Here is a 23,452-nt window from a genome sequence, read left to right on the forward strand (position 1 = left end):
TTGTGTTAGTGCAAGCAGGGGAGCTCCGTGGTCACGTGTCGCTCGCTAGGGCGGAGTTGTTGGTGGGGCTTAGGGTCCCGCCTGGCGCCCACCAAAAAATCGATGTGAAATTTATCGCGCCCGAATTGCAACCTCCCACTCCATCACCAATTTCGACGCCGCACGACGAACAAGGTGAGACTTGAACATCAACTCATCCAGGCCTCAACTGATTCAATTAACCTTGTCAGGTCCAAGTCCCAACCTTCACAATGGCTTCGCGACCTACCGTCTCCATCATCGGCAAAGATGGTGCTCCCACTGGAGCTACCCACGCCATTCCCGCCGTCTTCACCAGCCCGATCCGACCGGACATTGTCCAGCAGGTTCACACCGGTATCGCCAAGAACAAGCGACAGCCCTATGCTGTGAGCGAGAAGGCTGGTCACCAGACCTCTGCTGAGTCCTGGGGAACTGGTATGTGAAGAACTTTTTTTTTTTCCGACTTGGAAGAATTGGAGGGGAATTTTTGTGGGCGCTGGGGCATGGATAACATCCACGGGAAGAGGAGGAGATGCTTCAAGAAACCACCACGACAACGAGGGAAACAACTGCTAACAGGATATCTCACAGGTCGTGCCGTCGCCCGTATCCCCCGTGTCTCTGGTGGTGGTACCCACCGTGCTGGTCAGGCCGCCTTCGGTAACATGTGCCGTTCCGGTCGCATGTTCGCCCCTACCAAGATCTGGCGCAAGTGGCACATCAAGGTCAACCAGGGCCAGAAGTGAGTCTTGCCAGTGGAAAGATGGTCGAAAGAACGAAGCTAACCTCGAAACTAGGCGATATGCTGTCTGCTCCGCCCTGGCTGCCTCTGCTGCCGTTCCCCTGCTCCAGGCCCGTGGCCACCAGGTCAACTCCGTCCCCGAGGTTCCCCTGGTTGTCGACTCCGCTCTCTTCGAGGGTGCCGCTATCGCCAAGACCGCTGCCGCTCTCGGCCTCCTGAAGGCTGTCGGTGCTGGTGCCGATATTGAGAAGGTCAAGAAGTCCAAGAAGCTCCGAGCTGGCAAGGGCAAGCTCCGTGGCCGCCGCCACCGCCAGCGACGTGGCCCTCTCGTCATCTACGATGCCGAGACCGACGGCAAGGAGCTCGTCACCGCTTTCCGCAACATCCCCGGTGTCGAGACCTCCCCCGTCACCGCCCTCAACCTCCTCCAGCTCGCCCCTGGTGGTCACCTCGGCCGATTCATCGTCTGGACCTCTGCCGCCTTCAAGGCCCTCGACCAGATCTACGGTTCCACCACCGAGGCCTCGGCCCACAAGCGTGACTTCCTCCTCCCCTCCAACGTTGTCTCCCAGGCCGATCTCACCCGCCTGATCAACAGCTCCGAAATCCAGAGCTCCCTCAACGCTCCCAAGGGCGAGGCCGTCACCCGACGATCTGCTGTCCAGAAGAAGAACCCCCTCAAGAACAAGCAGGTCATGCTTCGCCTGAACCCCTACGCCTCCGTGTTCGCCCAGGAGGCTCAGAAGAAGCAGAACTAAGATTCTCGACTTGCTGGGTGTGCAGCAGGCTGGGAGGGAAATTGGTGACGGGTCTGGCATGATTTGATATCGAGGCGTAATGGCTTCTGGAAGGTTGAGCTCTTAAAAATGAATCAGAGATTTGATATGAATTCCAGCCTAGACTCGGCATTGGTTCCGTACTTTGATGTTTAACGATTGAGCGTTGTGAATTGCGTCATTTCTGAATTATTGATGTGATGTGATGTGAGATGCAGTGTGACCTTGTCCCAACACACGGCATGTTGATACTCTAGGGTTGTGAGGGTATAAGTCAAGCAATATCTCCCAATGACGTTGCTTTACATGGAGTTATTAATCATTCAGCATACAATACACACACACACGTTGACCAACATTGCATGTCTTGAGTTATCGTATTCAGTATCTTGGCATAAATACTTCTACGAGTTGAAGTTTTTTCCCCTTTTCCGCTTACAACTCCGCAATCAACTTTTCAATCTCGGCAACATCAGTAATCCTAAAGAAGTTCTGAACCGACTTGGAGAATCTCAACGAGCCAGCATCGATATTCTCATCGCTCTCAGCAGCAAAGCACAGTCTCACGTACTTCCAGCCGTGCTCGACCAGAATCTCAGGGGTAGCGCTGAACATGCTTCCAGGGCTTCCCAGCACCAGGTTGGGTGCTTGGGTGCTGTGGATGAGGAACGCCTTTGCCAGCTCTGTTCCATTAATGACGGGGACGTCGGTGCCGCGGGCGTTGAAGAGGGGGTGCTGCTCAAAGTGAATGCGTAGCCAGACAAACATGCCTCCGCGAGGCCAGTTGAACTCGAAGAGCTTTGTCTTGGTGATGACGTCCCAGTCTGAGTCTGGCTTCTCAGGTGTTGACTGCTTGAACTGGAAGGCATGGTCCTCGAGAATTGAACACATGCGTGTCATGCGGCGCTCGTATTCGCCACGGAGACCGGCGAGCCAGCGTACCCAGCCGTCAAGCTTCCAGCCCTTGAAGGTGGCCTTTTCGGACTCGGGGAGGGCGCTGAACTCTGCCAGGGCAGAGGAGTGTGGGCCAAGGAGGACCTGGGCGATAAAGGCTTGGACAAAGCCTGAGGGTTGGCTGGTGCTAGCCTCTGTGATTCTGTCATCTATGTTAGTAGTGTCTCAATGTTGATGAGAACGGCAAGTGCTTACCGAGTAATTCTCTCAATGATAGCAGGCTGAGCAGTAACATAGCCCAATCGACAACCAGGGGCAACTGTCTTGGAAAAGGTATCGAGGCGGATGACACGACCGTCGACATCGATGCTCAAGTACGAGGGCACGAGCGAGTCAATAAACTCGTAGCCAGATGTCTTTGCCGGCGTGTGTGTCTCGATGTGTCGAGGTGTCTCGTGGCCCCTGAGTCTAGCCTCGTGAACGGCAGCTGAAGGGAATTGAAGGTACCAGTATGGGTCATCTTCAACGATGATGATGTCGTATTTGCTGGCGAGGGCGTAGATCTCCTTTCTCCTCTTGATTCCCAAGACACCGCTTGTGGGGTTGTGTCCCATACTAGTGAACAGTTAGCGATTGGGTCTTAATCTAGTCAGCTGCTTTCAAGTACTCACGTCACTGTATAAAGGAAGTGTGGTCGTCGGCCATTTTGAGGATCCCAGTTATCAAGCACATCCCGCAGACCTCCTGGTCCCTCGACCAGCATACCCTCACGATCAAGCTCGACAGGCACAACCTGAACTCCCAGAGGCCGAGACTGTGTAAGAACGTTTCCAAAAACGAAAGTCTCGCACAGCATGCCTGGCCGCTCAGTCACAGGGTGAACTCCCTCATACCAGGGGTCAACCAGGAGCTGGAGCACCTTGGAGAAACCGTCCGTGCCACCGTTGTTGAGGATCACGTCCGCGCCGCCATGATAAGGGACGCTGGGATGCAGCACTTCGTTGGTGAATTGCTTGACAAAGGACAACAGAGGTGGGTAGCCAGCAGCGACGCCATATTGGAGAGCAGTCGCGAGATCGATCTTCTTGGTGCGGTCTGGCTCGTTGAGGATTTTGGGAATAGTAATGTGTGCTGTGGTTTCGTTATAGTCGGGGTCCTGAGGAGCGTTTCTGTTCTTTGAAACGTTGGACTTGCCATTGGAATGGCCGTTGGAGAATTCCTCGTCTAGTTGCTGCAGGACCTCGGGGGGAGTGTTTGGCGAGGGTTGCCATCTTTCAGGGGTCGCTACGTCGGCTTCTAGTGTGTCATAAGGAAAGTATTTAACATTGGGCATTCCTATCAAAGTATCGTCAGTTTCTGGAAAGACAGCATCACAAAAGGTTGGTCGGAGGTAACGGTCTAAGCTCCGGCATGATAACGGCCCCGCTCCGCCCCGAGATACCGGAATGGGGGGAAGAAACACTTGCAAAAACACTCACCTCCAGCAAAGTTGCTGATACCAGGAGTCTGGATGAACCTGTAAAAAGCCTTGATATTGCTCTGTACCCGGTTCTTGGTGACCCGCGAGTAGAGGTGCGACAGGTCCTTGGGGTGAGGCAGGGCCTTGAGGGTCGCCGCAGCCTGTGCCGCAGCAGCAGCGGCAGCAGTGGTATCAATGCTTGCGGAGGGAGCCATGGTTGAGGTTCTCTATTAGATTGGCGACTGTTTGAAGCTGAGATCCGTGATACGATTATGATGAGAGATCACGAGAGGTTGAAGGGTCGTTCTCTTCTTCAAGTAAAAGTCCCCCCCCTTGAAGATCAGGTCTCGGCAATAGGACCCTCCTTGTTAATCGTATCCCCCGATGGCGGCATCGCGCCAACTATTACAAATCCAACAGCTAACCCCCGTCATTCTAATCCACCATCACAACATCGCTTCGCTGCACCATTCGCACTCCCCCATGAATTGGTCCTTTTTCCCCGGGGGGGTCTTATCGGGCGTAGAGCGGGATGGGCCAACCACTGCCCGCAGATGCATCTTGCTTGTTGTCTGCGCCCTTTAATGAAGGCGCACGACGAGGATGGATGGGTTGAAGAAGCGGATATTATATCGTAAAAACGTAAAACGTCTTGGCCTTAACAAATGGCGAAATAGTCTATCCGGTCCTATCCCTCTCTCTCTTTCTCGGCTTGTCCGTTGCTTGCAAGCCGTTTTGTTTCCTTAGCTGTTTCGTTTCCTTTGCCCTAATACAGCACAGCTAAAGCCCCGGCTGATAGTGAAATCCGATCTCCTCAAGCGTCTGCGCTGTGCAGCCCAGTTGCTCGAAGCGCGCCTTGGCCTCGAGGAAGACGCTGCGCTGCCACATGTGCTCCTCATCCCACCGCGGAGGTTCCTTGCCCGGCTGCTTGGCTGTCATGACCCAGTCATGCAGCTCATTGATATAGTGACCGTCCCCGTTGGGACCAAACACATGCAATGCATCCCCCTCCTCCTCCTGCTCTAGCGCCTGGCTCCACGCTTCCATGGCATCTTGACTAGGCAGGTTGAGGTTGTTGGACCACACCGCCGAGAAGAGCGCCGCTTGGCTCTCACAGAGCGGCCACGGAGCTGCCTTCATGTTGAGACCAGGGAAGACGAGAGTAGGATGCTGGATATGGAATACATGCTTGTATAGCCCATGAACACCTCGCCCTGTAGTGACGAGCTTGTGGTTGAGATCTGGAAGGAAGGGGAAGCCATAAAGAAAGCCAGTGCAAAACACAATGGCGTCAACGTCCCTCTCAACCCGGCCATCCTTGAAGCGGACCCCCTTCTCCTCGATCAAAAACTCGTCAATCTCAGCCGCTTCTTCGCAGCCTGAATGGGCTAGCCTGTCTGGGGCAGTAGGATGCCGCACAGATAAGATGGCTGGCTTCCTACACTGCTGGTTGATCTGCAGAGCAATGTCTAGACCGGAAGGACCGTTGCCAACGACAATGACCTTTTCGTCGTTGAAGGGATGGGGAGTGCGGTACTGCTTCGAGTGGGTGATGACGCCGGGATATGCCTCGTTGAACTCGGCGAGGTTCTTCATGTTTGGGATGAAGGGGATGGTATAATGACCGTTGGCGACGACGACAGCGTCAAACTTTTCAAGATTGAGGTTGCCGTCAACCGTTGACTGTGCCTCAACCTCCCAGCTGTCTCGACCATTCTCCTGCGGCTTCAAAGTCACCCGGTTGATCCGCTGGCAGAAACGAATCAGGGGCCTGGCGTCCTCGGCGTACTTGAGCAGGTAGTCCTGAATCATGGTCCGTTCAGGAAACAGCCTGGCATCGTCGGGGAAGGCCTGGCAGGAAAATCTCATGACAGAATTGGGGAGATTGGCGTGAAGCTGCTCGTACATGGGCGAGGTGAAGATGGGTGCGGCGCCCTCGCACCAGCGTATAGGCTCACTGGGAGGACAGAAGGGGTCCTCCTGGGGAGCCGGGCAAGTTCCTGGAGCGAGGCCGCTGTAGTTCCAGATGCCACCGACCTGGTCCTGCTGCTCAAAGACGACAATCTGGTCAAAGGACCCCTGCGCCGTGAGGTATTTGGCAGCCGACAGGCCAGCCGGACCAGCGCCAATGATGGCGATCTTGCGGACGTCGAACGACGCCGGAGGGTAGGAGCCCATGGTTGCAGCTGTTGACAGACACAGACACAGACCAGATCACGGCGTCCTTGTCGAGGCAGTGTTGACAAGATCAATTCTCCTCCGATCTATATATGGAAGATGAGAAATCGTCCGACGATGATTGCCCTCCTTCACGCACCAAACCAAAAACACGTCGAGTGGGGAGTGGAACTATTTCGACATCGTGCTTTGCTGTGCGTGGGTGCCTCTTTACTCGCTCCGGCTCGCCCACGCCGGGAACTAACCTACGTGACTCAAGGTCGCCATCTTTTGATATGGTAAGCAGAGTTGCCCCGTCTCTCAAGCGGCGCCGAACGGAACGAAGCCGATTGTTAGTGGTCGGGTCTGACAATGCGCCAAGATAAGGTGGTTTTGAGATGTAAAAAAATGTTAGTGTCGCTCTCACCGCTTTCCACTTTGGGACAGTCCCCACGGGAGCTTAGCTTCATTCCACCTTCTTTGTGCTGGGAGCTTGCCTAGGCTTTACTTGTGACCGCAACCAACCGAACAATCATCAACAACAAAGACACGCATCCCGAGACTGCAAGCAACTGCTTCACCATGTGTCATCAATATTGAGGGTCTCTACTAGTTTCGCATCTCAGCCGACACCTCATGATCTGAGATAGAACGATACTCTCCCCTTCCATGACCTCGCGGCTCCCCGCCGACGCGATCGACTTTGCGATTCAGCCAACATGACCGACAACCAACCCCCAGCAGAGCTCCTTCGCGATGGACAACTCACCGCCATCGCCGAGCTGAACCCCGAGGTTTCTGATCAGAATAGACGAGTTGTCGACGGTACCATCACCATTACATGGCCTTTCAGCGTTCTCAACAAATCAATCGCATTTCTACTCGCCGAGCGCGACTTTCGACTTCGACGCGAAAAGGGACAAGTGCGCATTCGATTCCATGGCGCTTCAGCAAAGGCTATTTCGGATGCTTCGCTAGGAGGTGGTGATGAGATCCGCTTAAGCTTGGAAGGAGTCAAATGGGAGAAGAACGAGACACAGACGCAGGTTGCTGGCAGCACTCTTGAATGGCAACTCGAATTCAATAATCGCCTGATCCTAGGAATTCGCAGGCCTGATTCAGAGCAGGAGGAAGTCATCAACATCGACACGCCAGCCACGGAGCCCGAAGCCACCAACGGCCAGACAGATAGCTTTGCGCCTGTTGACATCACCATATCCAACACCGATTTTGCGATACCCTCACCACAATCCCCGAACATCTCCCTCCCAGCCAAGCGAAATGCTTCTGAACGAGAACCGGAAGAGTTCTCGTCTCCCGCTTTTCTTAAGAGAGCTCGAGTTTCATACGGAGGGCTATTCGAAGGTGGCTTGGACATTTTTGATGAGGAAATCACCAAGAACGCCAAGTCCAAGAAGCGCTCGAGGTTCAGTCTACCCGCAAATGCATGGAGATACGCCAGCCATTCTCCCAGCCCGGAACCCGATGAAGCTCCCCAGGAAGCAGACGACGCGCCCCAGACGAACGGATCCCATGGTCAGAATGGCACAGTTGAAGATACGCCAATGCCCACGCCACCGCGGCCCTCCATGATTGATCAGGGATGTCAAACAGTGGACGTCGACTTCACGCCTATGGCTAGTGTCCAAGTTTTGGCCGAGTCGCGACCTACCTTTGGCTTTCCACAGGCGACTCCAACGCCACTCCCGAGAACAAAGCCGATCGAGGCAGACAATGCGCTATTAGGTCACTCCTTGCAGTTTCAAGGAGACGCCGAGGGTCATCAACATCTCCATCCCGAGACGCATCCCGATCTACTCAGTCACTCGCCAAACCACATCGATACCGGGCTCACATTCGGCTTCACGCCTCAGACCGTGCTCTTCCCATCTGCGCCAGGTCTTTTCCCTGCAGACCACGACCAAGATGCAGTACCAGAATCGCCCAGTCGCGGCGCGAGGGCGGAGGACTATCCAGCAGAATTCTTGGATACCACTCATCTCCCCCCTGAAAGTACCGTTTCCCATCCAAGTCTTTCTGCGCACGAATCGCACATCAGCCCTCAGCCTACCGACCATCAAGTTTCTTTTGATTCGGCGTCAACTCTACATCCTGTATTCGGCGCCCCCTCGCGATCGCCACAGCCTGCGTGGGCACCTGAAGTCTCGGCTGGGTCGTTCTCTACTGCAATCGCTAGAAGCGATGTAGACAACCCAGTTGAAATCTTGAGTTCATCACCCAGCAGAGAAGGAAGCCCCAGGCCCTTCTCACCTTCAGGGGAGGATCTGGTCGAGGACGCTGCTGGGGATGCCTCACGGGAACCGGCACTTGAGGAACCCTCGAGTGAGGCAGAGCATTACCGAGATGGAGGTGATGAACCTGGCGACGATTACGATCTACGGAACTACGACCGCGCACATGATGACGATGACGATGTCCAATCCTCTGAAGAAGACTTAAACAACAACGACGTAGAGGCACAGATCATGAACCCTGAGGAAGATGAAGCAGATGAAGATGAGGAACTTGCTGGACAGGAGGAGCAGGAGTTGGATGAAGAGCCCGATGAATATGAGGAGGAAATGTACGAAGAAGGCTTCGAAGGGGAGGGCCAGGAGTACGAAGGCAGTGATGGTGATGCAGAAGGCGAATATTACTCGGGAGAAGAAGGCTCCTACGATGAGGAGGAGGGAGAAGAGGAAGAGGAAGAAGACGACGGCGCAAGAGTTGGTCCTCCTGGTCGATTCGCCCCTCCCTCAGAGCCTGTTTTCATCAGCTTGCTCTCTGATTCTGAAGACGAAGATGAAGATAAGGATCAATCGAACCAGGAGCAGGAGCAGGACAAGGAACCAGAGCAGGAATTCGAACGAGAACCTGAGGCAGAGTCAAAATCGGAGCCCGAACAGAAACCAAACCTTACACGAGAGTCCGGGCCCGAACAAAAGGAGGAGCCAGAGCCAAATTCAGCGTCGAAGTCAGAACTTGAACCAGAGCCGGAACCCGAACAAGCAGATGAGCCAGAAACCCCACCAGAGGAGAAATCCAAGGAGGAAAAGCCCAAAGAGGAGGTAGCGGCAGAGTCAGTCACTCAGCCAGAGCCAGAGTCAAAGCCAGAACCTCCAGCAGAAAACTCACCACGCGCAGATCTGGATGAGGCAAATCAGGTTGACGAGGTAGAAACCACTACCCCCAGCAAACCAAAGGAACCAGAGAGTGCCCGAGGCTCTGCTGAACCTTCTACCGGCGAGATGGAAGTCGACACCGAACCGTCGCATCTTGAAGCAACAGACGCAAGCAAAGATCAAGACCATGACAGTGCGCCTCATGATAAGGAGATCCCAGATGAGGAATCTGCGCACCAGGCTCCGTCGATTCAATCTCCGCAATCTATGCCAGCGCAAGGGTCGCAGGCTGGACAGGTTGGAGAACCCGAAGCGGCTCCGGAGAATGAAATATCGGGTGACGTGGAGATGGACGATGCGCCCGTCTTGGCTGAGGAATCGAAAGACAAGCCGGAAAACAATACCACCGGTATGAACGATTCGGACGAGGCTCACCCTGTCACTGCCACGACCGAGGAACATGCTGAGGCCATGGATGTCGATGAAACGCATGAGGAGCCCGAGGAGCCAACAACGACAGTATCTCTGGAGATTGCTGACACGACTACTGTTGTCAGCAAAGAAGTCGATGGGACGATTGCGGAGAGCGCACAGGGACCATTGGGGGAAGACAATGACAAGGTCACCCCAGTCGATGCCCCAGCTGGGGAAGAAGCGTTTGCAGAAACACGCGGTACCCCAGAAAATGGCGTCGAGCCATCGAAATCGCCAACCGCTCCCGCAGCGGGGGTTGCCCTGACCGGGGAGAAGACGGGCATAACCCCAGACGATCGAGAAGCAGTCGTGGAAGCTCGAGAATCTCAAGGCCAGGGTCAAGCCGACTCCCCTGACGCCACAATGCAGGATGCTTCTTCTGAGCTGACAGCAGCGGCTCAGACGCAGCCAACAGGTGCTGTAGACCAAACGGGCCACGGTGAGGGTGAGGGTGCTGGGGAAGCTGGCAGTGATGAGCACCTGGCAGCCGATGGGCAGCTGGCAACCCATGGCCAGATGTCTCCCCCGCCAACACAGTTTTCTCAAGCACAGGCTTCTCAAGACACCAACAGAGAAGCACCCTTGCTCTCTCAGGCTACATCCAGCATCTCGAACGACCACCACGACGCCCATCTTCCCACTCCTGGCGAGACACAGCAGGAAATTGAGGTCGAGATGGCCGTCACCATCACCACGGCCACGACCAACCAAAACATGCCGGTCGACGAAGATGATGTAGGCCCGGAGGATCAGATCATGGCCGAAATCCTACAGCACTCCCCCGTTCGACCAGACACCACCCTTCAGCTTGCAAGCCCTGCGGTATGCTCCCCCACAGCTTCAGTACCCAAATCATCTCCCCAGACTGTGCAGACCGAGGAACTTCACGAAACGCCATCGAGAACTACTCAGCGGGCGCCCGAAGCGGCCCCTGTCGCAAAGTCCCTGCGCAGCCGGCGCCATAGGTCAAGCAAATCATCCGACCATGCCGACCTCTCACAGGCTGACCCCAGTATTCTATTGGCCATAGGATCGGCCGCACCGACACATGGGGACGGTCATGCCAAGCACAGCAGCCCAACTGGATCGGTTCGTGTGACGCGCAGCAGGGCGGAGCAGAATGATCCTAGCCTGCAGCTGGTGAGAGCATCAGCGCAGGCAGAGGAAGGCAAAGGCAGAGGAAAGAGAAAGGCGGCCGACAGTCAGAGCATTGCGAGCGCAGAAAACAGCTCGCCAGGATCACTGAGAGTGACCCGTCAGAGGGTAGAGGATGACCCCAGCATTCGCCTCATCAAGGCGTCGAGCCCTTCGACGCGACAGACACGAAGCCGCCGGATGTCGGATCACAGACGCGAGACCCCTAAGCGTGAGACTCGGTCAACCTCTCGAAGCCTACAGCTTCGAGGAGATACACCAGGGGCGTCTTCAGTAGCGCTCAAGTCACCATCTATTGCAGGGTCTGCTGCTGCAGCGGCCGAGGACGAAAACGTCGGCACGGTCAAGCTGCAGCTGCTTAGAAGCCTGCGCACTACCATGCCCGACTACTTGTCGCTCAAGTCGCTCAGACACTCACTCAACAAGACAACCGACATCCTGGCCATAGCGACAGCAACGCCAGAGAAAGCACACCGACCGAAACACGGGCCCCGGGATTACATGCTCACCTTGAATCTCACCGATCCATCGATGGCTCCGTCCGGGGTTTGTGTGGCCCACATCTTCCGGCCGCACCTCGCCGCTATGCCGGCCGTCCAGATCGGAGATGTGGTCCTCCTCCGGCGTTTCCATGTGGTGTCGATGAAGGGCCGGGGCTTTGGGCTCCGGGCGGGGGATGCCTCGGCATGGGCCGTGTTTGAAAAGGCGGGCGTGGAGATGGAGCCGCAGGTCAAGGGCCCGCCCGTCGAACTTACCGCGGATGATGTCAAGTACGCCGAGGGCCTACGGCGATGGTGGAGCCTCTTGGATGACAAGGCTATGGAGAAGATCGAGAGGGCCAGCCGGAAGGTGACCGAGGCGGGCAAGGACGACACCAAATAAGGACAAAAGGGGGTGTGAGTTGAGAAACAGGACAGGGATCATGCAGTAGAGAATGGGGAGGATTTACCACTGTCTACTTGCGGCTCTGGGGACACGGCGACACATACAGGCGTATTCATGCATTTCATTTTTCGAGGTCATATGGAGAGGGACAAAAAAGTAACGAGGTGAGGGCGTCTAGAAAGATGCCCGTTCACCCGCGAACTACACTGCATATGCATGATGTAATTGGCATTCATTCATAAGATAGGGAGGCATACATGTACAGTAATTCAGGGAAAGATACAGTCACAAGTGATCACATTTGCCATGGTGGAGGTCCATGTATACGACAGATGCCGTGCCGAGGATGAAATGAGCTGAACCCCATGTGCAAGCAAATGCAAGCTCCCCAGTCATAGCTATGAGCTTGCTTGAGCTTAAGCTATGGTCAGAGCTGCTTGGCTGCCGGTATCGGCCCATGTGTCATTTCCATTGAAGCTGTTATGTCTGACTATTGCCCTTCAAGGACAGGTTCCGAGGCTCAGGTCCAAAACGTGGGGAGGTGGCGTCGCGGATAGAGTCACAATGAAATCTGGAGGAACGGATGCTTTCCACCTCTGGCGGGTGGGTTGGAGCTAGGACAAACGGCTCGCTCAAACAAGCTTCTCCATCCCCAGACAGAAAGAGGATCTGGGGCCTCGTTTGACCCGGAGCCGCAGCCGCAGCGGTCCTCTCTCGGTCCTTGTCCGTAAAGTCAAGTGGGCGCTGCAGAGAGAGACGATGGTCGTGACTGTGACTGTGACTCTTCAGGCGCCTCCTCGGGGGTTCGGCGAGAGTCCGGGGAGTCAAAAGGGTTCTAACTCGGGGGTGACATGAAGATGAATGCGGGGAGGAAGGATGGGATTGCCAATTGTAGTAGCAGATCTCAACACCACGCGTCAATTGACTCGCACTGGACCTGAAGTTTAAGGGTCGAGACACGTGAGGCGGGGGAGGCTAGAGACGAGTGTGGAGAGGGTGAGCCCGGGGAAGCGGAAAAATCGAGGGACGAGGATCTGGAGATGGAGGAGGAGCAGGACATGGATTCAAGGTGTGTGTGATGTGAAGCTGTAGGAGGAGCATTGGGCGTATGTCTAGCTGGTTCGAGGTTGAAACCCCCATGTGATGGGTGAGGTCGAGGACAGGGGGAGCAGACTTCAACGCTGTCGACTAGGTGCATAGAAAGTTATTCAATTGTTGACGCCCCTTGGTGATGATGAGAGACACGACGATGGAGCCCATTGAGCGGTGATTACAGAGGATGTACTGGACCGAAGCAAACCGAACCGAGTCCCAGCTGTAAGTGAGGCCATCACGAAGCTCCCACGGCTGAGCTAGCCTCTGGGTCTGGAGGATTCGAGGTCCAGGGTTTTTGAGTCGATGGGTGGTCGGCATCTTGAGCCGAGCCGACCCAAGTTGAAGTTCCCAGCCACTGGTCTTTGAACAAAGCTGCAGGCGCACCAAAGAGGGTTGACAGAAGAGTCAGACACAAGCTCTGGCGTGGGATTACATGGTTAATTTCCGACCAAGCCCTCGAGCGAGAACTCGGGTACCAGTGGCTTACGTGGGTGCAGCCACACTGGATATCGGGATCCATCAAGGAGCATGTCTAGATCCTGGCAGCAGACTGTAGCAGCAGCAGTAGAGACTGGGCCCTGAAGCTGCCGGCAGCGGAGCGGACGAACTACCGCGGTGACGTGCTTAGTTTAGCCGTCGGTGAAATGCCTGAGGTGTGAAGCTTGGCGAGCTCTCTCGGTTGAGCGCCTGCGAAGCATGACTGTTTTGAACGTGTGAATGGTTGCCAATCATGCTCAGTTACGTATTATGAGAATGCCACATCGGTGCAATCACCGGGATACCGATGTGTACAACTCGAGAGAAGCAGAAGTGACATTGGCGAGGCGGAGAGATGTCCTATCTCGCTGTTTCTTACCATTCTCGTGATGCATGATTGAGACGAAAATGTCCAGGGTAGCAAATGCAATATCAGAAACGACCCCAAAACCACATGACAAAGCTGACAAAAGGAACCCGAGGCTCGTCCGGAATGAAATGGATGATGCCAATCCCTCTAGAGGGTCTCACCCATGCTTCAGTGGCTTGCCTCGTGTGCCTGTGCATGTGAAGCATGTTGTGTCTGCTGGGGTTCGAGTCACCGAGTCTCACCCAGGTCCCCTAGATTTTTTTTTGTTGACAGTTTGCTAGAGGCCGATCCAGGCGAGTCAACAAGATCCAAGGTGTGCACGAAAATGCGGGGTGACGGTGTGGGCTCCAATAGGGGAGCTAGACATGGCTGACCTGTTGACCTGAGCTAGAGGGAATCATCGGGACAAAGTGTCGAGCTGCAAGAAGCCCAACTAGAGGTTTATTGACATGGGGAGTTTAACAGCCGTGATCAGACAACAGAGCAGAGCAGAACAGGACAGAACAACAAACAGACAGCCAAGGGAGGGCCACCGGTGGGGACGGGCTGAAGGTGAAAAAAAAGAAGAGGTCAGGCAGTCAGGGTTGACCGGCGGCGGCCCTTTCGGTGGAGTCAGGTCATCCTGGAGATTCCGTGGTGAGACCCGCGAGACCTTGAACCTCTAGAGGTTAGGCGTACCCGAGCAAGCCCCTGGTCGCGCCTTCCCCGCCGGATCCACTCACGCAGACCGATCCACACCCACATCCATTCCGGGATCCACATTGTACCTTGCCCCTCCCTCCTCGACCCGCCTTCACCTCGCTAATTGCATCAAATTAGCGCAGGTACTTACACCTTGTACCTACGATGGGTCCTGTTCCTTTCCTGCAGCTCCGGGGGAAGCAAGACTAACGTAGCAGACATCTTAGGTCTCTTTCTCCCACTCTTGCTTCACCTCTCCTCGGGATGGTAACTTGCAAGCCCGGGGCAGCTCTCCTACCTAACCCGTAGCGCTGGGCTGGGCAAAACGGGGGCGGCAGCGCTAGCATCGCCGTGTCCCTCCTTCGGCCGGGGGTGTGTATGTGTGTGTGCGGGATCGGGCAAAGTCGGAAGCCCCACGGCGATTCTGGAAGTCGGGAGACATTCCCTAGTTTTCGTCCGACGGAAAGAAAGCGGGGCCCTTTCAAGCAGTCCGCGGTGTACCGGGGAAACGACAAATGAGATGCAATGCATTTTTTTTTTGGGGTATCAGGTTTGTTAGAATGTTTAGGTACCGGATGCTATTCACAAACTGGGTTAATAGATGGGAAGAGATGCGCGACCATTTACCTGATCTGTAAAACCATGACTGATGCCAATTAAACCTGAGGGTAGCAAAAAGCATTGGGGTTGCTTCGCGTTGTTGATGCCCGGCTTCAGGTTTGGTAATCAGTATTCAAACGTTGAGAAGCAAGCCATGACACACGCAACAGCAACCACACCCGTACCAATTTCCCTTCCCCCAATTATCATTTCACCTTCGGTGACTCGGTATGCAAGTACTCCCTACCTGGGCGCCTAAAGATAGCCGTACCCAGCAAAGCTCCAGCGGTCAATCTGGCGGGAGGGAAAACAGCTGCAGGCACAATGCATGGGTTGGTACAGTATACTTTGCTGACCGTATCACACACAAGGACAACAAACAGGTGACGACAACGGCCCAATGGCGCGCGCGGGGGCCGAGATGGTTGATGGGATTGGATCTCAGCAGAAGCAAGTAACAGGAACGGCAACGCATGCAGCCCTAGACTGTGGGGCCTTGGCTCTCTCTCACCGTGACTGTATTCCTTTTTCTCCCGCCCTTTTGTCTCCATGTTAGCTGGAACTACGGAGGGGACGGGGCCCAAAGCCGTTGTTTGCTATCTTTCTGCAGGATCGAGTAGAAGTCTCAGAGTCAGTGTCTCGAGTAAACCGGAGACGCAACGACTCGCCGAACCCCGGACCCGGCAAGGGATGCCATCGTGCCGACCGCCCTCCCCCGGAGAGGACAGGACAGGACAACTCGGTCAGGACTTGGCAGGTCCTGCACGGTTCGATGAACATGGTTCTTGGTATTTTCTGTTACGGATACCGCTACCCCCTTTTTTGCGATGACCAAACCAGGCTGAAAGGGTCGGGCCGTAACTTTGGATCGGGTGATGTGATTTCAAATCGTTTTTATCTGTCTATATCTCGGTGAGAGTGTTATGAGGCGAACGATGAGTCGATTCTTATCCCTTGAATGATTAGGTGATGAGATGAAGACACAACAACCTGTAATATCGTCGTTGTAAGTGCATGTGGCGGACAGCGGGTTGTGGTCGCCTCTGTTTACTCGTCCCGGCCCCACGGCCAAAGCAAAAAACAGATCCATCCGTGGATGGGATGGATCCAATGTCGCCTGGCCTAATGAGGCATAAGCGCCCCCTCTGACTGGCCCGCGTTCCTGTTTGATGTGATGTGTGGGAGGCCGTCAAGCCCGCCGTCACCTTGACCTTTTCTTTCTCACCTGGATCAGACCTGGTTGCAGATCTTTTTTGTACTCTCGATTCAAAACTCAAGGCTGCTGTTGTGTCTCGACAACAGAGTTGCATGCAGTTTGAGACACGACGTGTAATGCGACATGGAACTCACTCTTCCAACAGGGCCTAGAAGCGCTTAACAAGCGCTACCGAGCTCGTGTGACTGCGTAAACGTTTTCCCTCAACGGGGCTGTAGAGAGGTTCCATTGAGTTTGTAGCAGCCCGGCGGCCACAGATTTGGTGCCGGTGAGCGGAGGAGCGGGACCCTCCCCAGTTAGTGCCCGATTTCTAAGCCCAGTGTCTAGAAGCCCAGGCAAGGGAGGATCATGAAAATCTCACAGATTTTGCAGATTCATCATGTCTAGAAGAGAAAAAAAGTCTCACCTGACCCCATCTAATTACACTTTTGGCTAACGGCACGTAGTAGTTCGCCGTCGGCCGGAGGAGCTCTTGTAACGCGGAGTGGGTATCTTCGGGTTGTGTCTGTGGATTCAATACCGGGACTTGATGCCCCGAATACTTTTCATTAAAACGGGATTTCCAAAACTTGCCATGACGCCTTGAGCGTAAGACCACGATGATGCATGAAAATACGACGGGGACTTTTTCGGCCGAAGAAGGGGGCTTTGACCTCTTTACTCTTCCGGGGGCCTTCGAATCTCGTCAAGACGGTCGTCGTCTTCAGACCACTTTCAAACCCCATCAACACATCCCTCGAAATCGTTTGTCCAACCGGCATCGATCCTGATCAGCCAAGCCACAATGCCCTGTTGGCCCCAGTCACTCCTGCTACGTACATGTTACAAAGCATTCAAATTCACCACCCCTTGTCAAACGGAAATCTCATATGTCAGACATTTTTTACCAAAAAAGACACGACATGCAACAAAGCATCTCATCCATGGAACCCCCCAGTCAGCTCCCCATGTTATCCACTTGGTAGCGGCAGTAGACCCCCCGTAGTCGGAGCCGTGAAAGGTTGGCTGCTGCTGTGCTGGACCTCCGTTTTCCGTCCTCCGTTCACCGTGACTTTCGTGAATAGCTGCGTTCTCGCTGTGTTGTGTCTTTGAGGACGGCACCCATCGGCATGACTCCAACCCCCTAGCCCCAACGAAAAATAATCATTGGTGCTGGGGGACCGATAATGAGATAGGGAAATAAATCGTAGGATAATGACTGATGTTAGGGCTTTGAAACATACCATTAAAGCCAAAGCTACTGAGACGAATCGCAACGTCCGTCTTTTTTGTTCCCCTTGGAAATTGCCTTCCCTCCGCCCCCCCCATTCCCGCCCTATCAGCAATATCATTCAACATCAAACAGACAAATCGACAACCCAGCAAAAGAGAGTCCAGAAACGTCGATTCTTGTCCCCCGACAACGTGACGTGACCCCCACCATCACCCCATCAAGGACCATTGTCAACAAAGCCCGTGTTGCCAATTCCATACCATTCCGCGAGGCCAGCCCAGGCCTCAGCGCTCGCCGCAGCATACGGTCCATCCCTTTTTACCCGGGTGCGCTTTTGACCGTTATATCCCGTCCAAGGCTGTAAAGAGCCTGCCTTGTTGATCCAAAAGGTAAGGCAACCTATCCCATCACATCTAGGGGTGTCGTCGAGTCCGTTTCGCCGCGCCGTTGAGTCCTGGCGTGCCTTTCGGTCAACCGACACGCACATGGTTTCGCCCGGTGTGCGGACAAGGAGAAAGTGGACATATTCGCTGATCAACGACACGACACGACACGACAGCATCATATTACATCCCAGCGCATCGTGAGGCAGCGCACGTACACGCTCTCCACAGGCCACTTTGCAGGAGCACTGCCGCCGCCATTATCATCATTATCATCCAGACTCTGCTATCTTTCAGGTGATTCACCTTGGGAAAAAAGCCACTTGAGGAGTCATACAGAACGGCTCTTGCTCGCCCACACACAAAAGCCCCAGGCCTCGGCGGGTGACCTCAAGCCCCAAGAGGAAAGAACGCAGAAGCTCGACCTGCAGCTTCCGCAGCAGGGGTCTCGTTCCATCAGACCTACCAGGTACGTACCCACCCATGTACCCATGCCCCGGGTACCTCAATATCCTGATCCCCGATACACCGATAACCCCATCCAACGACCCCTGTCCATCCATGCTTCCTTCCCAGGTCCATTCCCACGCGGTCATCCCAGGCAAGCGCGGGCGACTCCACCGGCCCCACCCTCCACTCACCATTCAGCCCCAATGCCCAAAGAAATAATTCCCCCATGCGGTTTCCCCATCCATTCCCACAGGCGGCGTCCCACCAATCCGTCGACATCAATCCCAATTCCCAAACCCAACCCAATGCAATCCAATCAATCACTTTGATCATTCACCTTGAGGAAATGTTGCACGCCTCTTTGCCTTCCCTTCCCCTCTGACGTTACTCCGCCCGTCCGCCAAAGAAGTCAAAGTTGCAGGGATGTGCTAAGCTCACTCGGTCGTCCCGCAGACTTTTCCGTTGGCGCCAGAGTGAATGACAGAGAGTCTACAGGGTGTAAGACCAAAAAAAGTTGTTCTTGTCCGTCCGTTGCCGTCTAGTTTGATCGGTTCTTTTCGCCATCTTTTCGACTAGACAGACGACAGCTACAGGCAGCACACATCAACCAGCGGAATCGGCATCCACAGCATCATTGCATTGAAATCCGTTCATCCATTGCATCAACAAAGCTACCTACATACATACCCTGCCCACGACCAACCAACAGCCACACCCAGACCCCCGACCCCCGAGCTTACCCCTGCTGCCCTCCCCCATACTCCGGTATCTCCTGGAGTCCCTCTTCTCTGACTGACTCCAACTCGCTCGCATAGGCCAGACGCTCTCGACCATGACAGTGGCCTCGCCTTCGGGACCCGGATCCGCCCAAAACGTCTTAAACCGACTTTTCCTCGCTAGTAGCCCCTTGCGATCCGCGACATCGTCTGCTCTCACCCGCTCGTCTGCTGTCACCGCGACTACTAATAATCGTCGCCCTCGACTGCCGCTCCCCCGTCTCTCCTATTCATCCTACTCCCCGTCGTCCCAGTCCCCGTCACCCCATCCGTTACTGTCCATGTCCATGGCGTCGTCGTCTCCCTATAGCACCGCCAGCTCTGACATTGCCACGCCTCGCTCTCGCTCATCAACCTCGTCATCGTGTGTACCCCCCTTCTCCCCTCCCCTCCCTCCCACCGTCAACATCTATATCTAACCGGCCCATGTCCCCCTTCTAGGCGAAAACTTATAGATTCAAATCCCATGTCCTCTGTCGACCTTTCCAAGATTGAAGAACAGATCAAGATGACTGCCCTCGACCAACACCGTGGCTACGTCCAAGACCACTATGCAGAGGTCCAGCAGGACCGGCCTACCCAGTATATCGATGAGACGAATGCTGCCGGTTACCAGATTGTGCGAGAGCCTCTCTGGAACAAGGGTAAGCTTTCCCATTCCTTTGATCAACACTTGTTGTCAACATCGCCATGGTGTTGCATGATGCTTCCTACCTGAGCTTCACTTGAAGCTTGGTTGAGCTCTGCTCTCACCATCGCATACACTCACAGGCTCATGACCCAGCAATGGATCATGTCGCTATCCCTTCCATACCTTGCGCCCTCCTCACCAGCCCTTCCAATGCCCATCGCTGACCTCAACCTCCCCAGGCCTTGCCTTCACTCCCGAGGAGCGTGCCTCCAAGAACCTCACCGGCCTCTTCCCTCACACCATGGAGAGCTTCGAGACCCAGTGCGCCCGAGCCATGAAGATGATTCAGACCCGCCAGACCCCCATCGACAAGTACCTCTACCTCACCTCCATCAAGGAGACCAACACCGATCTCTTCTACCGCCTCCTCATCGACAACATCCGCGACCTCATGCCCCTCGTCTACACTCCCACCATTGGTGATGTCTGCCTCCAGTACTCGAGCATCTACACCCGCCCCGAGGCTCTGTACATCTCCATCAAGCAGCGCAAGTCCATCCGGACCATGCTCCGAAACTGGCCCTGCCAAAAGCCCGAGATTTGCGTCGTGACAGACGGTTCTCGTATCCTTGGTCTCGGTGACCTGGGCATCAACGGTGTCGGTATCTCGGTAAGTCGAATTCTCTGTGGCTCGCGCACCTCGAGGGCACTGCTAACGTTTCGCTGTAGATCGGCAAGCTCGCTCTTTACACCGGCGCTGCTGGTATCCACCCCCAGAAGACCCTCCCCATCGTCCTCGACTGCGGTACCAACAATGAGGAGAACCTCAAGGACCCCTTCTACCTGGGTCTGCGACAGAAGCGCCCCGCCTACGAGGAGCAGCAGGGTTTCATGGACGAGTTCATGGAGGCTGTCCGTGACGTCTTCCCCGACATGGTTGTGCAGTTCGAGGACTTTGAGTCTCAGAAGGCCTTTGGTTACCTCGAGCGATACCGCGACGAGTACCGTTGCTTCGTAAGTGAAATAGAGAACCAAGAGGAAAAGAAAATGACGACTAACAAACCTGTAGAACGACGACATCCAGGGAACTGGTGCCGTTGTCCTGGCTGGGTATGTAGCAATCTCCTTGCCCCAATCTCACTTGACATCAGGACTAACAGCAACACAGTTACATTGGTGCCGTTGAGCAGTCCGGCGTTCCCCTGGAGGAGCAGCGCCTGGTCTTCATGGGTGCCGGTTCCGCCGGTGTCGGTGTTGCTAAGCAGCTCGTCGAGTACTACACTCGCCGTGGCCTGAGCGAGGAGGTTGCCCGCGACAAGTTCTGGCTTGTCGACACCAAGGGTCTTGTCACCAAGGACCGCGGTGATCGCCTTGCTGAGCACAAGAAGTACTTTGCCCGTACCGACAACGACGGCCAGCAGTACCGCACTCTGCAGGACGTCATTGAGTACGTCAAGCCCAGCGCTCTTGTTGGTCTGACTGCCACTTTCGGTGTCTTCACCGAGGACATTGTCCGCTCCCTTAAGGCCTCCGTTGAGGCTGGTGGTCTTGGCCGCCGTCCCATCCTCTTCCCTCTCAGCAACCCCCTCACTAAGGCTGAGTGCACATTCGAGCAGGCCATTGAGTGGACTGAGGGCACTGTCCTCTTCGCCTCTGGCTCTCCCTTCAACCCCGTCAAGGCCAAGTTCGGTGATGAGTCTCACCTCACCACCTACTACCCAAACCAGGGTAACAACGTTTACGTGTTCCCCGGTATCGGTCTCGGTGCCATTCTGGCCAAGGCCTCTCGCGTCACTGACGAGATGATCTACACCTCTGCCGCTGCTCTGGCTGGTTCCCTGACTGCTGAGGAGGTCCACAAGGGTCTCATCTACCCCCGCATTGAGCGTGTCCGTGACGCCAGCGTCATCGTTGCCCGTGAGGTGATGAAGGCTGCCCGACGTGGTGGTGTCTCTGAGCTCCCTGACTCTCAGTGGGCTGAGTGGGAGGAGTGGGGTGATGTTGCCCTCACCACCTACATCAAGAAGCACATCTATGACCCTCTCTGCTTCGCTGATGCCAAGACCCATCTGTAGATGGATCGTGTCCCAGCTTGTTTGTGCACACTTGTGTATGATTTGCAGGATGTTTGGAATGGACGGGTGTGTTTCTCGACTGTGAAGTGCTCGTCGTCGAGATCGCACTTGCGGAGATTTTGAAACTTGGGCGTTTGAGCTGACCACGACCCATGGCCCTTGACCGGACTTCCGTGTCATGGTTTCACTGGGGCTGGACTCTCGTTTGCCTTGCCAGTGAACTTGATACCTACTCATGTCATGCCACACGCTCTGGACGGTGGCCATGAGGATTCTGTTGAGCGGCCCCAGTGATGGGCGTTTTTGCGTTTTCATAATCTGCTTGATGCGTTAACGGCTATTTAATCTTTGTTTTCACCTGGCATGGGCCTGACAGGATAGAGGCGGACCAAAACAAGACGTGGGAAGAGAGCGTACATACCGGTAGACGAAATTGTTGTTGAATAGGAGTTGGATTTACCGTTACATGCTGAACGTGCCTTGCTTGTGACTGATAAGTTGTTGAAACTCGTCTTTGGGCTGAGGCTTGAAGATGTTGAGATGTTCCTGGTGACGTGCTGCATGCCGTGCTTGTCGTAGTCGTGATAATTGCCGTTCCAGAGACACCTGGCAAGCCATGGGTAGACAGATGCAAGGTCGTTCTGTAATGCTGTGACCTTCATGGGCTCATGGTTCAGTGCCGACTGCATACCTACCCTGATGTCGAACGATCTGAAGGTAGGAGAAAGGCAGTGATTGGCATCACCAATCCTAGTCAAGGGCTGGCTGCAATAAGCCCTAGCTAGCATTCCGGTATTATCTCAATATGTGTGTCGTCTTGTTGGCGGTCATGATGGTGTCGCATTTCCATACTTGTCCATGTTGATCGGTGAGAGGACTTGGTGAGGTGATCCGAGCGACATGTTCAATCCAGGAACAGGCGGCTCCTTACCTTTGTTTGGTCTGGACGGCAGTGGTAATGATATGAAAAAGTACCCACCTACTGACTTCAATGAAGGGAGTATGTCGACGATCTTTCTCATTGTAGTCGTATCAAGGCTGGAGTCCCACGGGCTAGGTTGAGGATTTAGGAGGATTGAGTGTGTGACAGGTCCATGGAAGCTTGACCAGTGATGGTTGACAGCTGACTGATTAGCGAGGGGATCACGACATGTGAGTATCCCCCTCCGCACATTAATGTCCGGGACGAGACAGGGAAGCTGGCGAGGACGGCGTGATGTCCAGGTTTGGGTGGTGATATGGGGATCTCCTTGATAATGAGATCCTTGATAATGGTGGTTTCAAGAGTATGGCATGTGAGTCCCAAGACTCGGGACTCCCACGCGGGATCGGGGGGACCCAAGAACTGAAGATCTCGATCTCAATGGACGGAACATCCAGATGGACGCACAAGCACAAGCGAGGGTGGTGGTTGGGGGTCAATGGTTTTTGATTTCTCCCAGGTGGTAGGATGGGCGGGAGTTGGTAGATGGGCCTTCTCGGTGCGTCGGTAGCCGAGCGGAAGCTCGCCTGGAAGCTCGGGGATGGGGGAGGTCAACGCCGAGCAGGGGTTTCTGTTGGGTGCATCGGGGGGCGGCAGCTAGCGAATCTGCGCCAGTTTTGGCGCGTGGCTGCGGGAGAGGATGAGACATATTCTGGTCAAGGCAAACGAGGGCTCTGCCATTGGGTGGCCGGCGAGGGTGGGTGGAGGATGTTTGAACCGAGCAAGGGTGGTCAAATTGAATCTCTGCTTGTTGGATGCCGTTTCTTGCACGGCATCAGAGCGGCGGCGGCGGCGGCCTTGGGGGTTTGTGATGATGG

At 54.9% G+C, this 23,452-nt stretch overlaps 5 protein-coding genes across 5 annotated transcripts; 3 read left to right on the forward strand and 2 right to left on the reverse strand.

Annotated features, from left to right (window-relative positions):
- The first annotated feature begins 146 nt into the window (after positions 1–146).
- NECHADRAFT_63517 (60S ribosomal protein L4) lies at positions 147–1,720 on the forward strand. Its single transcript, XM_003049983.1, has 4 exons — positions 147–174; positions 231–456; positions 613–763; positions 819–1,720. Exons 2-4 carry the CDS (start codon positions 252–254, stop codon positions 1,519–1,521), a joined length of 1,059 nt encoding a protein of 352 aa, XP_003050029.1. The 5' UTR covers positions 147–174; positions 231–251; the 3' UTR covers positions 1,522–1,720.
- A 254-nt stretch (positions 1,721–1,974) lies between these two features.
- NECHADRAFT_49493 (uncharacterized protein) lies at positions 1,975–4,107 on the reverse strand (the record flags this gene model as incomplete). Its single annotated transcript, XM_003050361.1, has 5 exons — positions 1,975–2,635; positions 2,689–3,048; positions 3,105–3,622; positions 3,674–3,768; positions 3,912–4,107. 5 exons carry the CDS (start codon positions 4,105–4,107, stop codon positions 1,975–1,977), a joined length of 1,830 nt encoding a protein of 609 aa, XP_003050407.1.
- A 394-nt stretch (positions 4,108–4,501) lies between these two features.
- On the reverse strand, positions 4,502–6,214 carry NECHADRAFT_63518 (uncharacterized protein). The gene has a single exon (XM_003050362.1). The coding sequence runs from the start codon at positions 6,068–6,070 to the stop codon at positions 4,673–4,675; it is 1,398 nt and encodes a 465-aa protein (XP_003050408.1). The 5' UTR covers positions 6,071–6,214; the 3' UTR covers positions 4,502–4,672.
- A 554-nt stretch (positions 6,215–6,768) lies between these two features.
- Positions 6,769–11,682, forward strand: NECHADRAFT_48928 (uncharacterized protein; the record flags this gene model as incomplete). Its single annotated transcript, XM_003049984.1, has 3 exons — positions 6,769–9,222; positions 9,412–9,900; positions 10,015–11,682. 3 exons carry the CDS (start codon positions 6,769–6,771, stop codon positions 11,680–11,682), a joined length of 4,611 nt encoding a protein of 1,536 aa, XP_003050030.1.
- Positions 11,683–19,454: 7,772 nt separating this feature from the next.
- Positions 19,455–22,116, forward strand: NECHADRAFT_63523 (uncharacterized protein; the record flags this gene model as incomplete). The annotated part of the gene is made up of 5 exons (XM_003049985.1): positions 19,455–19,590; positions 19,817–20,247; positions 20,307–20,591; positions 20,647–20,687; positions 20,746–22,116. The coding sequence occupies 5 exons, from the start codon at positions 19,455–19,457 to the stop codon at positions 21,650–21,652; spliced, it is 1,800 nt and encodes a 599-aa protein (XP_003050031.1). The 3' UTR covers positions 21,653–22,116.
- Between the last annotated feature and the right edge of the window lie 1,336 nt (positions 22,117–23,452).

Source organism: Fusarium vanettenii (genome assembly GCF_000151355.1).
Source record: "Fusarium vanettenii 77-13-4 chromosome 9 genomic scaffold NECHAsca_6_chr9_2_0, whole genome shotgun sequence".
In the NCBI taxonomy this organism is placed as follows: domain Eukaryota; kingdom Fungi; phylum Ascomycota; class Sordariomycetes; order Hypocreales; family Nectriaceae; genus Fusarium; species Fusarium vanettenii.